General features: G+C 38.7%; 1 protein-coding gene across 4 annotated transcripts in view; it reads right to left on the bottom strand.

Annotated features, from left to right (window-relative positions):
* Positions 1-15700, bottom strand: part of LOC126353862 (AP-5 complex subunit zeta-1-like) — a 115913-nt gene extending 100213 nt beyond the window's left edge. For 2 of the 4 annotated variants that reach the window (XM_050003029.1, XM_050003031.1), the window contains exons 1-3: positions 15532-15673; positions 15240-15434; positions 14773-15129 (exon numbers count right to left, since the gene is read on the bottom strand). In XM_050003029.1, the coding sequence (XP_049858986.1) occupies positions 14773-15129; positions 15240-15244 (362 nt within the window). In that variant the 5' untranslated portion in view covers positions 15245-15434; positions 15532-15673. Of the gene's footprint in view, positions 1-14772; positions 15130-15239; positions 15435-15531 lie in introns of all 4 variants that reach the window. The other 2 variants (XM_050003028.1, XM_050003030.1) reach the window with 2 other exon arrangements.
* Positions 15701-15911: the final 211 nt, after the last annotated feature.

Raw genomic sequence — 15911 nt, 5'->3', positions numbered from 1 at the left:
TATACCTCCTCATTAGTTATGTGATCTGCCCATTTAATCTTCAGCATTCTTCTATAGAACCACATTTCGAAAGCTTCTATTCTCTTCTTGTCCAAACTAGTTATCGTCCATGTTTCACTTCCATACATGGCTACACTCCAAACAAATACTTACAGAAATGACTTCCTAACATTTAAATCTATACTCGATGTTAACAAATTTTTCTTCTTCAGGAACGCTTTCCTTCCCATTGCCAGTCTATTTTATATCCTCTCTACTTCGACCATCATCAGTTATTTTGCTCCCCAAATAGCAAAATTCCTTTACCACTTTAAGTGTCTCATTTCCTAATCTAATTCCCTCAGCATCACTCGACTTAATTCGACTACATTCCATTATCCTCATTTTGCTTTTGTTGATGTTCATTTTTATACCCTCTTTTCAAGACACTTTCCATTCCATTCAACTGCTCTTCCAAGTCCTTTGCTGTCTCTAACAGAATTACAATGTCATCGGCTAACCTCAAAGTTTTTATTTCTTCTCCACGGATTTTAATACGTAGTCCGAACTTTTCTCTTGTTTCCTTTATTGCTTGCTCAATATACAGATTGAATAACGTCGGGGATAGGCTACAACCTTGTCTCACTCCCTTCCCAACCACTGCTTCCCTTTCATGTCCCTCGACTCTTATAACTGCCATCTGGTTTCTGTACAAATTGTAAATAGCCTTTCGCTCCCTGTATTTTACCCCTGCCACCTTCAGAATCTGAAAGAGAATATTCCAATCAAAATTGTCAAAAGCTTTCTCTAAGTCTACAAATGCTAGAAATGTAGGTTTGTCATTCCTTAATCTTTCTTCTAAGATAAGTCGTAGGGTCAGTATTCCCTCACGTGTTCCAACATTTTTTACAGAATCCAAATTGATCTTCCCCAAGGTTGGTTTCTATCAGTTTTTCCATTCGTCTGTAAAGAATTCAGGTTAGTATTTTGGCAGCTGTGACTTATTAAACTGATATTTCGGTAAATTTTCACATCTGTCAACACCAGCTTTCTTTGGGATTGGAATTATTATATTTCTTCTGAAGTCTAAGGGTATTTCACCTATTTCATACATCTTGCTCACCGGATGGAAGAGTTTTGTCAGGACTGGCTCTCCCAAGGCCGTCAGTAGTTCCAATGGAATGTTGTCTACTCCCGGGGCCCTTGTTTCAACTCAGGTCTTTCAGTGCTCTGTCAAATTCTTCACGCAGTATCGTATCTAACATTTCATCTTCATCTACATCCTCTTCCATTTCCATAATATTGTCCTCAAGTACATCGCCCTTGTATAGACCCTCTATATACTCCTACCTTTCTGCTTTCCCTTCTTTGCTTAGAACTGGGTTTCCATCAAAGCTCTTGATATTCATGCAAGTGGTTCTCGTTTCTCCAAAGGTCTCTTTAATTTTCCTGTAGGCTGTATCTATCTTACCCCTAGTGAGATAAGCCTCTACATCCTTACATTTGTCCTCTAGCCATCCCTGCTTAGCCATTTTACGCTCCCTGTCGATATCATTTTTGAGACATTTGTATTCCTTTTTGCCTGCTTCATTTACTGCATTTTTATATTTTCTCTTTTCATCGATTAAATTCAGTATTTCTTCTGTCACCCAAGGATATCTACAAGCGCTCGTCTTTTTACCTACTTGATCCTCAGCTGCCTTCACTACTTCATTCCCCAAAGCTACCCATTCTTCTTCTACTGTATTTCTTTCCCCCATTCCTGTCAATTGTTCCCTTATGCTCTCCCTGAAACTCTGTACAACCTCTGGTTTAGTCAGTTTACCCAGGTCTTTACCATAGGGGAATCGTGGAACGATCACATCTACAAGTTAATGTCTTCTCACACCCGGCACACCCCAGCTGGGTGGTGGGTCCATGAATGACGAACCCAAATAGTTCGCAAAAAGGTTCCGGTAATCCTGTCTGTTCGTTAAGACCAGAAACTCGTCGATCATATAGTACCATAAATCGAGGACGTCTTTGTCTCCATCGCGGTATATGTAGTGTATCGCCATATCTGTCTCGCGTGTGTCTCTGCACAAAATTCTACCAGGCGGTTTCCTCTTTCATTTCTCTCCCCCAATACATATTCACCTACTACGTTTCCTTCTCTCCCTTTTCCTACTCTCGAATTCCAGTCACCCATGACTATTAAATTTTCGTCTCCCTTCACTACCTGAATAATTTCTTTTATCTCATCATACATTTCATCAATTTCTTCATCATCTGCAGAGCTAGTTGGCATATAAACTTGTACTGCTGTAGTAGGCATGGGCTTTGTGTCTATCTTGGCCACAATAATGCATTCACTATGCTGTTTGTAGTAGCTTACTACTGAAAAGGCTGCTACCCCTCTTCAAGAACTACACATTTGTCTGGCTTCTCAACAGATACCCCTCCACTGTGGTTGCACCTACAGTATGGCTATCTGTATCGCTGAGGCAGGCAAGCCTCCCCACCAACGACAATGTCCATGGTTCATGGGTGGTGGTGGTGGTGGTGGTGGTGATGGGGGGGGGGGGGGGGGGGGGGGGGGGAGGACTGAAGAGATAGAGAAGCCAAATGCTGAAATACACTACATCACCTACCTGTGCAAGCCTGGTAACACAGACTACATCACGTTGTAAATGAAGGAAAGAGGAATAAAAATTTCTTCTTTTTAAACTATGTGCTTAAGAAGCAATGGGGTTGGTTGGTGGTTGGTTTAAAAGAGGGGGGAAGGGACCAAATTGCCACGTCATTGGCCCCTTGTTCCGAATAAAACAGAAGTAAAGCTGTGAGTACCAGGCGTGAGTCGTGCTTCGGTAGCTCTGATGGTAGAGCACTTGCCCGCGAAAGGCAAAGGTCCCGAGTTCGAGTCTCGGTCGGGCACACAGTTTTAATCTGCCAGGAAGTTTCATATCAGCGCACACTCCGCTGCAGAGTGAAAATCTCATTCTGGACTTAGTCTGCTTCATTGTGGGTCATCTGCCCTGATGCCACCCACTCCGATCAGGGGCTCTCTCGCCACGAGTGCCACCCAGCCACAGAAAAGGCCAACTGGCATGATTGCCGTCGCCAGGAGTCCTGATGCCCCCTGAAGACAGCCATCTACTCCTTGGCATACATGGGGAGTTCACAGTTCAGTCATCAGCAATGCGATCCCTGTGTTGTCAGGGGGCTACCACCAAATGGGTATATTACGGCGCCACCATAATGGACTGGCTACCATGCTGGATATTGGGTGCAGAGAAATCCAGTACTGTCATGGGGGTGAAAGATGACACGAGATAACAGAAGAAGATGACATACCCTGGCAAGTGTCCTCACCCAAATAGTTGAATCACAAGTGGAGATGCAAAGCTATGACAAGAGATTCAGGAGATAGAATCTAAGGGCACATGTGCACCATGTAAGGCATCCTTCCCCATATGGCCTGCACTTCTGTAGAATTTTGAAAGTGGCAGAAAAGTGTGAGACTCCTTTTAGTCACCTCTTACGACAGACAGGAATACCTCAGGCCTATTCTAACCCCCAGACCTGCAGGGAGGAAGAAGCAATGAGCAAAGAAGGCAGAAAGAAATCTGAAAGCATACAATTCTACAATGCAAGAAAGTAGACACACAACATTCTCTTGCATAAGAAAATCTGATAGCAAACCACCTATTTTATGTCTAAAATAATCTGGAGGAATGGAGGGCCAAAGCAAAATTGGGAGGTGTACCTGAAAGTCCCATATGTAAAGTTAATTTAGTATTTGTGTCCCCCCAAGTAGTATTACAGGCCTTCATGTTATGTGTGCAGGTGTAGGAAAGCCTGCTGTACAGGTATCCCTGGCTGGGTCAAGTTATTAATGGTAGAGTGATACATTCTGAACCCAGCAAGAAAGTGACTAAAGAGCTGTCCAGATTCTACCATCCATACAATATGGGGGTTCATCATGTACTCCGAGGTCTTTTCCACACAGCTGGTGAGGACACCACTACAATAATTATTCAGACATGCATGATTATTCCCAGATTTGAGGTCAGGAATTGAGACACCTTCTTTCTACCTGTCAGTGAATTGTCTTGTTCCAAAAATGAAATTAAACACACCAAGCAGAATTTTCTAAAGTATTTTTGCTGAGGTGCTGCAATATGCTCTAATGAATGCTGGTCTAACATGATAATGTATCATTTATCACAATGTTGACTCTAGTTCTTAAATTGAGAAAGGGCAGTTGTGTAGGTCATCATCAACATAACTAAAGTGAAAGAACCCCTTTCAGCTATCAGTTGATGCTGATGGAAGACTGGATCTTGGCTGCCAGATGTGGTTATGCAAGTCCAATGCTGCACCATGGACTGGGCAATGTCTCCTTTTTGGTCTCAAGAACACATTTTCTCAGGTCCTCAACTATGGTTTGCATTTGACCCTTTGCAACACATTATATCTGTCTCTCTGAGTGGAGTGTCACTCTTTTCTTCCACCAGGGACCAGTCTGTCTTTTAGGTTGTACACGAGAATTTGGCATGCATGCTTTTGCAGTGTGGTGTATTATGCTGGTAACATAATCCACCTGCTAGTCAACTACCTGTACAACATCCAGTCAGGCAGAGACAACGTACAGTAACTCTATTTACACAAGACTTGTAGCAACCTGTGTGCTGATGCTGTCTCCCCACTTACATCACTTATATGAAGGCTGTAAGCACTTTCCACACCATCATAATGTACGATCTGATTACGTCATAGCATTTCCCTCAAAGACCATACTGACAGAGTTTCTACAGTAGCCTGGAATTATTCACATTGTCAAATGCTTTAGACAGGTTCATGAAGTTCCTGCAGGTCTTCTGCTGCCTATCAAGTGAACTCGGAATGTGCTGTTACTGTTGTGCAATTCAATTCTTTATTACCATTACATACATATTTGCAAAGGTGAAGATATATGATATTGGCCCGTAGTTTTCTAATTTACCTGTTTCCTTCCTTGTACACTGGATCAGATTGGAATGTTTGGGGGAAGAGACCAAACAGCGAGGTCATCGGTCCCACCAGATTAGGAAGGGATGGGGAAGGAAATTGGCTGTGCCCTTTCAAAGGAACCATCCCGGCATTTGCCTGGAGTGATTTAGGGAAATCACGGAAAACCTAAATCAGGATGGCCGGACGCGGGATTGAACCGTCATCCTCGCAAATGTGAATCCAGTGTGCTAACCACTGCACCACCTCACTCGGTTTGTACACTGGTTTCAGCTCACTCGCTTTTAGTGAATCTGGAAATAATATCTTCTTCTACTGGAGCATTCAGCACATGTGTTAAGGGTTTTGATATACTTTCTTTACATTCCTTTATGAGATGTACTGTAACACCACCTAAGTCAGATGAATGTTTGACTTTTAGTTACTTTATTAGGTTTGAAACTTCTATCAGTTGCTGTGAGGAATGCAATGGTGTGGTTTATAAATGGAATTCTTGGTGTTGTACTTAATTCAACTGTTTTATTTTATGTTATCAACCCATGTGCTACAGTTCAATAATATCAATTAAAGGTGTTTGCTAGTTCTAGAGGATCTACAAACTTCCAGCCCATTTCGACATTGCTAAATAATTTTTATGTATTCCATATAAATTACTTCTTTACATTTTTGTAATTAATCAGAGTTTTATATGCAATTCTGATTGTGATATGATGTAGAACAGTGTAGAATACCATGGAACTTGTCGTACATAGGGTACTGTATACCCTTGTATTTTTTTATGCCATGTATTTTCTGACAAAATACATTCAATGTATACTGTCTCTGGATGAATAAACTAGTACTACTACTACCACCACCACCACCACCACCACCACCACCACTACTTAACCTTGGGAGACTGCAATAGTACAGAATGTCAATCCCTTGAATTATGAAATACATTTTTACTTACACATTATCATGTTTCTGTGTAACAGACATCTCCACTACAAAAACTATGGATTCCATAAAGAGAGAGAGAGCTCGCACTGTTCAACCATGAAACCCCGAGTGCCATACCCAAAGGCACCCAGGTCAAGTGCCTTGACTTCAGTGAAGCATTCAATACGGTAAGCACTGTTATTTGGTACACAAAATATGAGCTTACCAAGATTGGACCAGATTTGTGACTAGCTTCGGGAGATTCTAAGAGAGAAAACTCAGTTCTTTATTCTTTATGGGATGAAATTATCACAGGCACAGGCAATTTCTGAAGTGCCCCGAGGCAATATTATGGGGCCACTACTGTTTCCAACATTCTAAATGCTCTATCAGGTAATGTCAAAAGCTCAATGAGGCTTTTAGAAAAGAACACTGTTGTCTACATGAAAGTGGCAATGCCAGAAGACTGCAGTGAAATGAAGGAAAACCTGTGGAGGATTAATGACTCATGCAACGAATGCCAGTTGACCTTTAACGTAAATAAATGTAACATATTGTGCATAAATAAAGGCAGGGTCAATCCATACCAAGTGGTCCAAGTAAAAAATAATTGGTTGCTTGACCATCTCAGAAAAATATTATATTTGCTGGGTGAATTTCCCAATGTTTAGTAGTCACAATTTTTTTTTTTTTTTAAATATTGTTCATTCTGTTGAAATGGTGGCCATATTTGTTCCAGGCCACATGCGTTTTTTCTGTATTTGAAAGCATCTACATTTTTTTACAGTTATTCAATAGTGGATTGTCCTAAGCCTTTCAGATAAAATGCATTTAGTTCAACACACAATGGGATACAAATTAACATCATTATCACTTAGCTCCTCCCCCATTAACCATGGACCTTGCCATTGGTGGGGAGGATTGCGTGCCTCAGCGATACAGATAGCCGTACCGTAGGTGCAACCACAGCAGAGGGGGTATCTGTTGAGAGGCCAGACAAACGTGTGGTTCCTGAAGAGGGGCGGCAGCCTTTTCAGTAGTTGCAGGGGCAACAGTCTGGATGATTGACTGATCTGGAGTTGTAACATTAACCAAAACGGCCTTGCTGTGCTGCTAATGCGGATGGCTGAAAGCAAGGGGAAACTACGGCCGTAATTTTTCCCGAGGGCATGCAGCTTTACTGTATGGTTAAATGATGATGGCGTCCTCTTGGGTAAAATATTCCAGAGGTAAAATAGTTCCCCATTCAGATCTCCAGGTGGGGACTACTCAAAAGGATGTTATTATCAGGAAAAAGAAAACTGGCATTCTATGGATCGGAGCGTGGAATGTCAGATCCCTTAATCGGGCAGGTAAGTTAGAAAATTTAAAAAGGGAAATGGATAGGTTAAAGATAGATATAGTGGGGATTAGTGAAGTTCGGTGGAAGGAGGAACAAGACTACAGGGTTATAAACACAAAATCAAATAGGCGTAATGCAGGAGTAGGTTTAATAATGAATAGGAAAATAGGAATGCGGGTAAGCTACTACAAACAGCATAGTGAAAGCATTATTGTGACCATGACAGATACGAAGCCCACGCCTAATACAGTAGTACAAGGTTATATGCCAACTAGCTCTGCAGATCCTGAAGAAATGTATGATGAAATAAAAGAAATTATTCAGATTGTGAAAGGAGATGAAAGTTTAATAGTCATGGGTGACTGGAATTCGGCAGTAGGAAAAGGAATAGAAGGAAACAGTAGGTGAATATGTATTGGGGGGGGGGGGGGGGGGTGAGAAATGAAAGAGGAAGCCGCCTGGTAGAATTTTGCACAGAGCACAAATTAATCATAGCTAACACTTGGTTCAAGAATCATGAAAGAAGATTGTATACATGGAAGAAAACTGGAGATACTAAAAGGTATCAAATAGATTATATAATGGTAAGACAGAGATTTAGGACCCAGGTTTTAAATTGTAAGACATTTCCAGGGGCAGATGTGGACTCTGACCACAATCTATTGGTTATGACCTGTAGATTAAAATGGAAGAAACTGCAAAAAGGTGGGAATTTAAGGAGATGGGACCTGGATAAACTGACTAAACCAGAGGTTGTACAGAGTTTCAGGGAGAGCATAAGGGAACAATTGACAGGAATGTGGGAAAGAAATACAGTAGAAGAAGAATGGGTAGGTTTGAAGGATGAAGTAGTGAAGGCAGCAGAGGATCAAATAGGTAAAAAGATGAAGGCTAGTAGAAATCGTTGGGTGACAGAAGAAATACTGAATTTAATCGATGAAAGGAGAAAATATAAAAATGCAGCAAATGAAGCAGGCAAAAAGGAATACAAACGTCTCAAAAATAGGGGTAAGATAGATACAGCCTACAGGAAAATTAAAGAGACCTTTGGAAAAAAGAGAACCACTTGTATGACTAATAAAAGCTCAGATGGAAACCCAGTTCTAAGCAAAGAAGGGAAAGCAGAAAGATGGAAGGAGTATATAGAGGGTCTATACAAGGGCGATGTACTAGAGGACAATATTACGGAAATGGAAGAAAAGGGGAGATATAATACTGCGGGAAGAGTTTGACAAAGCACTGAAAGACCTGAGTCGAAACAAGGGCCCGGGAGTAGACAACATTCCATTAGAACTACTGACAGCCTTGGGAGAGCCAGTCCTGATGAAACTCTACCATCTGATGAGCAAGAGGTATGAAAAAGGCGAAATACCCTCAGACATCAAGAAGAATATAATAATTCCAATCCCAAAGAAAGCAGGTGTTGACAAATGTGAAAATTACTGAACTATCAGTTTAATATGTCACGGCTGCAAAATACTAACGCGGTTTCTTTACAGACGAATGGAAAAACTAGTAGAAGCTGACCTCGGGGAAGATCAGTTTGGAGTCGAGGGGCATGAAAGGGAAGCAGTGGTTGGGAAGGGAGTGAGACAGGGGTGTAGTCTCTCACTGATGTTATTCAATCTGTATATTGAGCAAGCAGTGAAGGAAACAAAAGAAAAATTCAGAGTGGGTATTAAAATCCATGGAGAAGAAATACAAACTTTGAAGTTCACCGGTGACATTGTAATTCTGACAGAGACGGCAAAGCACTTGGAAGAGCAGTTGAATGGAATGGATAGTGTCTTGAAAGGAGGGCATAAGATGAACATCAACAAAAGCAAAATGTGGATAATGGAATGTAGTCGAATTAAGTCGAGTGATGCTGAGGGAATTAGATTAGGAAATGAGACACTTAAAGTGGTAAAGGAATTTTGCTATTTGGGGAGCAAAATAACTGATGATGGTCGAATTAGAGAGGGCATAAAATGTAGACTGGTAATGGCAAGGAAAGTGTTTCTGAAGAAGAGAAATTTGTTGACATCGATTATAGATTTAAGTGTCAGGAAGTCGTTTCTGAAAGTATTTGTATGGAGTGTAGCCCTGTATGGAAGTGAAATGTGGACGATAAATAGTTTGGACAAGAATAGAATAGAAGCTTTTGCAATGTGGTGCTATACAAGAATGCTGAAGATTAGGTGGGTAGATCACATAACTAATGAGGAAGTATTGAATAGGATTGGGGAGAAGAGAAGTTTGTGGCACAACTTGACTAGAAGAAGGGATCGGTTGGTAGGACATGTGTTGAGGCATCAAGGGATCACCAATTTAGTATTGGAGGGCAGCGTGGAGGGCAAAAATTGTAGAGGGAGACCAAGAGATGAATACACTAAACAGATTCAGAACGATGTAGGTACTGGGAGATGAAGAAGCTTGCACAGGATAGAGTAGCATGGAGAGCTGGATCAAACCAGTCTCAGGACTGAAGACCCCCCCCCCCCCCCCCCCCCCACACACACACACACATCACTTTGCTGAATGAATTCTTTAATATATTTTTAATAGTTCAAAGTTATCAGCCACAAATTAAAAAAACTCAATTTTTGAACAGTAGTTTTCCAAAGAAAGATTAATTTCTCAGCTTTAATATTTATTCTGCTATTACACTGTATACTATAATTACTTTTTATAGAGTATCAATGGTGAGCAGCTTACTCTAAAAACATACACCATTTTAAAAAATGGATTTTTTAAATTTTTTCCATTTTTTGGCCTGCAATATCTTTATTGGGGGACCAGATAAAAATCTGAAAATTTTACAGTTATTGGATCTCTATTATATCAAACTTCAGAATAAATATCGACTTTGAGATTCAATTGGAAGTTATGGAAAAAAAATTACAAACACAAGCCAAAAACACATTTTTTAACATCTGCGATATCTAGGCTAATGGAATAAAATATATCAGTTACAGTATATAATTTAATCATATCTATGATTGCTTATATTTTTAATTGAAAAGAAGCCAATTAATTACATCATATTGTTCTCCTGTTATTTGTTTTTAGTACATCGATCATTGAACATTTGAGAAATGTGTTCACTCAATTTGGGTGTTAGATTATAAGTTCACCCAGTGACAGTTGTAAATTCCATGGGAGACAGCTTCCTTAGTACAGTTTTAAGTGGCATCCAAATTTGATCCTTCTCAATTTTTTAAGAAGATATCCTTGGTTCTGGAGGGTGATAAAATACAACATGTACATCTTGGTTTTGACAGTCAACTTCGCCAATCCACCACTGTTCATCGTAAACACAAGTCACTATGTCTTTATTTTGAAGAACCAGTTGTAAAAGTTTTCCACACTGATGAAGCTCAGTATCAGGCGGAGTTGGTGTGATCTTACACTTCATTAAAGTTGTGTGAATGGGGTACAAAACAATGAAAAGTTCGAGTGCCTTTAATCTTCTAAGTGTTGTACCTTTCCTTCCAGACACTGTCGTAGACTTCTTATATTTCCTCACATTGTACAAAAACATAGGTAATTCCTTTGATATGTTTTTTACAGAATTCAAACATTTCATTGAGGTGTTATGGTATGATTGTCATCAGTCCGCTGCAGGTTTGCTTTTGTGACAGCTCACTTTGTTGTACCCCCATCACAATCACAACCATTTTTCCCATGGCATGAAGCAAAAAAAGTGTCACTCTACATCAAACCCAAAATCTTCTTTATAAAAGATGTTAATAATTTTGTTTTGTTTTTATATTGACTTGCTGACCCATTAAAAAAGCAAATCAGTTTTTTTATGGAAAGGTGGTGCTGTTTAATGTAGTTTGTTAATTTTAGTTGAAAGATGCGCACCTCTGTAGTGTTGTCTTCAAGGTAGTCACTTATGACACAAAAGCTGCGGCTCATTAGTTTATCTCCATCTTTATAATAGAATACAAATGGATGAACTGTGTGGCCTGTTTGTTTACCCAGTAGTGCCCTTGTACTTCATCTTGAACAACAAAGGAATAATTTTCCGAAAAGTCAGCAAGAACTAAGCATTCATCAGCCACCAAGATTTGCTTGTTGTCTTTCAAAAATTTACTTTGGCCTTTTACAATAAAATGATTCATTTTAAGATTTTCAAGGTTAGCCACCAACACTTCAAAAAACTCTGCTTGTGATTTTATGACTGTTACCATTTCAGTTCTGTCTTGAGTCACCCATTGTTTGTATTTTATATAGTCAGGCATCAAATCATCTTCTTCGGAATCTTCAAATATGTCAAGTAAGGCTTGTTTGCTTGGACAATCTCCACATTTTCCCTTGATCATACAATTGTAACTGTCAATATTGCATACCATAAGTTCCAAAAGGTCTTTATAGTCAACTCTAAGACTGGCCCCATCTATCATCAACTTTACATTCTGATACAAACAAACACAAACATTACAGGTGCCAGATGCCCCTGCAACAATACACCATCTTGGTCTCAACTTGCAAAACTGTGAACTTCCAATTTTAATGTCAGGATCTTCTTTTTTAAATTTAGTGAATACTTCATTTAAATTACACGATATTTTCCTTTTTTGTCTTTGAACCTTAGAGCCATTTTCTTTCACAGACATCAAATAGCTGTTATTGTCATCATCATTATTGATTGTGTTTTCGGCTAGCAAATTAGATGCACTTTTCTTTTGTAATGCTGGTACAGTTTCCTGTCCTTTTCCAAATTGCTTTTAAGTTAACAAGACGTTCTGACGCATTAAATTAATCACTAACTTTTGCTAGACGCCAAGAATTTGACAGTAAATTACTAATCTTAATTTTATCCTCTTTGTTTGAAGTACTGCATTTAGTTTTTAGTTTTTCTATCAATCATCATATTCGGTTGGTGAAGTATTAGAACTTCCATCTGTTTTAGTACAAATTGTATTTTGAAATGAAAGTTCCAAATTATTTTTGACTGTAGCTGCCACTTTCTCAATTTTGTATTCAAGGCACTTGGTCTTTTATCTTGACTTAGTTTTCTAATTTTACTAGCAGGCGATATAACCAGGATTTCACAAGCTGTATCTACTTTTTTAATGGTTGTTGATAAGTCACAAAATTCTGTATCTGAGGTTTCACTATCCTTTCTCTTATGAATTGCAAATATCTTAGACAACATGTTGGACACATTGATTTTCCTGGTATGAGATTGACAAAAGGGCTTTTATTTTTAGAATAATGATCAAATGTTATTTCTCGCAAACCTATTGGTATTCTGCTTCTCAAAAAGGTCTATGCAAGACTGACCAAAAAAGCGACGAAATTTTTTTAGTATTTCATTTCATGGTACTTGCATGTTGATTTGACCTCTGGGTCGACTCATACGTTAAACAACACTTTTTCTTCTTCACTGTAGTCTTCGATTAACGGAATGTCTTTAGGATACACTCCATACACACTCAGTGCATTAATAATAACACCTACAGAGCACTGAGACGCCATTTTTCAACTGCACACTTCAAGAACTTCTAGCTAAATAAGTGTGAGTAAACAATTGTCGGTGTAAGGGGGAAGACAACAATCAGACTTGTATAGGCTTGCAGATGTAATTGTCAGCCTGTTGAAACAATTACCATGGCATTGTTTCGACAAATGATCATTACCTAGTGTAATGTGGTGTGTTACATTATGCAATTGTATACTTTATTTGATTAGCCTACCAGATATCGCAGATATTAAAAAACGTATTTTTGACTCGTGTTTGTAATCTTAGCGTCCAATTGAATCTCAAAGTTGAAATTTATACTTAAGTTGGATATCGTACAGATCTATTAACTGTGAAATTTTCAAATTTTTATCTGGTCCCCAAACAAAGATATTGCAGGCCAAAAAACGGAATTTTTTTAAAAAATCCATTTTTTAAAATAGTGTATTTTTTTTAGTGTAAGCTGCTCACCACTGACACTATACTATACAGTGTAATATCAGAAAAAAATATTAAAGCTGAGAAATTAATCTTTCTTTGGAAAACTACTGTTCAAAAATTCAGTTTCTTTTAAAATTTGTGACTGATAACTTTGAACTATTAAAAATATATTAAAGAATACATTCATGTGAGTGATAATGATTTTAATTTGTAGCCCAGAGTATGTTGAACTAAATGCATTTTATCTGAAAGGCTTAGGACAATCCACTACTGAATAATTGTGAAGTAATGCAGACGCTTGCAAATATGGAAAAAAAAAAAACACACGCATGTGGCCTGGAACAAATATGGCCACCATTTCAAAAGAATAAACAATATTTTTGTGACTTCTAAACATTAGGGAATTCACCCAGAAAATACAAAATTTTTCTGAGATGGTCAAGCAACCAGTGCTGGACCACTTAGTATGGATTGACCTGGTAGTGAGATCCACACTACTGATGAAAACTTACTGGGAATTGTAACAATTGTAAAATATCTAGAAGATGAGAACTAAAGTGAAATGAACACACAAAAATAACTACAGGAAATGCTGAGATAAAACAGGAAGAATTTTAAGCAAGTAGCTAACAAAACACTTGTTTGACAATTCTTGAGTACTGTTCGTCAGTCTGGGGTCCTTACCAAGTGGGATCAGTTAGAATAGAGAGAGAAGATACAACAAAAATCAGCATGTTTCATAAAAGAATCATTTATTCAGTGTGAGAGAGTTGTGGTGATGCTCAACAAACTCCATGGGGAGTTGCTAAAAAATCAACACTGTGTATCCCAGAGAGGATTACTGTTGAAATATCACGAGTGTATGCTCAGAGGGTTGGGCAACACATTACTTTTCCCCCATGTACATGACCATAACCAGAAAATCAGGGAAATAAGAGCTCATGTGGAAGTTAACAGACAGTTGTCCTTCCCATGCACCATTTACACAAGGGAAAACAACAGTGGTGCCAGAGGTACCCTCTACTACACACCATATGGGGCTTGTGAAATATAGATGCAGATGTAGAATGTATTAAAAGGGAAATTCCCTATAGTCAGATCTCTGGCGAAGGATGTGGTTGCCTAGAGGATTGGATGATATGGGGAGTACAGGTTGACTGCCAGTTCACAGATGCAGCAGGTTTGTTGGGGTCATGAAAGACAAAGTGGAACAAAATTGTATTCTGGATACTTGGCAGGATACTGTTTGCCTGTGAAAACTTTTGGTGTTGAACAGGTGACAGCTGTCAACATTGGGATATTCTTTTTGTTTAACTCCTGAAAAGTCTTTGTCCATATCAAATGCAGAGACTAGATACCCAGTGCAAGCAAGTGCTACTCAAGGGCTTAACTGCGTACATGTTTACTATCTTCAAGAAATTCACGTCCTTCCATTATTTTAATGCGACTACTATTGAGGTACCTCAGTACATTGAATCTATATACAAACAGAAAAGGTAATTCAACTGCTTCATACTGATCAAATAAAAATGTGCTCTAGAGTAGAATACATTATCCAAGAAGTTCTTAATGTTGTCTATCACAACCAAGGCTATAATTAGTGGATTGGCGTGACATTAAAATTGGTTTTTAAAAAAATTATCCTTACCTTACTAATTTCTCTACTGCAGTTTCGTCAAGAAGTGGTATCATACCACCGATAAGCATGCAGTTTAGTAACTCGATTATCGATGAAAAATTGGATGAAAAGCACACCGTTTCTGCAATACTGCTTTCCAGAAACATACATGTCTCTTCTATTATTTGGAAGACTACAATTTTTGTTTTCTTTGACGTTCCTTTACTAGCAAATATCAGTAATAATGAGTCGAAATACTTCTGCTGAGGTGTTGGATACAAATAGTTGTACATATAAAACAACAGAATATCTCGTAATTGGTCAGATTTGGCTCCTTTCTTCATTAATTTATTCCACAATTCTTCTACATGATGACCGGGGAATTTCCTGTAAATAAATACAGAAGTACCTGTATAGTTATAATGGATATTTAGTATATTATTAAAAAATTGGAAACAATTACTATCTACAATGTAAATAAGTAAAGCAGTACACACATCATGTGATTGCAGTATTTGGCTCCTGAGGAAATATGTTCGCATTTATGGCTTTTCAACTACAAAGAAATACAAATCAACTGAACTCGTATAATTTACAAGAGGAAGAGAAATAAATCTGTAAAACAGGGCAATGTCATTTAGAAGAAGCAATCTGGCCATCACCACGAGTAAATATCAATTCGATGTTTCTTTCTGTAAAGTGAATATCATCATTGTATAATTATAGTTTACTGAATTACGCGCACGGACACGATATAAAGAATAAATTTCTACTGGAGAAAATTACAACCTGTAATAAGAAACTAGCTGGTTACAGTCAGTCATTTCTCCTGCCACACTACTACGCGTAGCAAAACTTCAAAACATAAACAAACACAGCTGTCACATGGCACATGCCTTTATTTACATATATCGTAATGACAGGTACTGTTGCTGCGCTCCTGTCAAAGTTATACTTTGACGCTCTCGAAGGCATCGATAACTGACTTGTCTCTGGATACAGCAAACCTTCGTGCCGATCGGCTCACCTACTGGTCTGCAGCTTTCCATGTGAAATTAAAAACTGTATGTTGATTACTGAACTTTTTAATTTCATGCGCATAGTCACAATCTCCACATCGCAATGCGTCGAAGTGCCTGGGCGGCTTTTCCGTTTTTAGGATCTACAGT

This window comes from Schistocerca gregaria, chromosome 3, assembly GCF_023897955.1.
Source record: "Schistocerca gregaria isolate iqSchGreg1 chromosome 3, iqSchGreg1.2, whole genome shotgun sequence".
NCBI lineage: Eukaryota > Metazoa > Arthropoda > Insecta > Orthoptera > Acrididae > Schistocerca > Schistocerca gregaria.
This window is presented reverse-complemented; position numbering and strand designations above follow the sequence as displayed.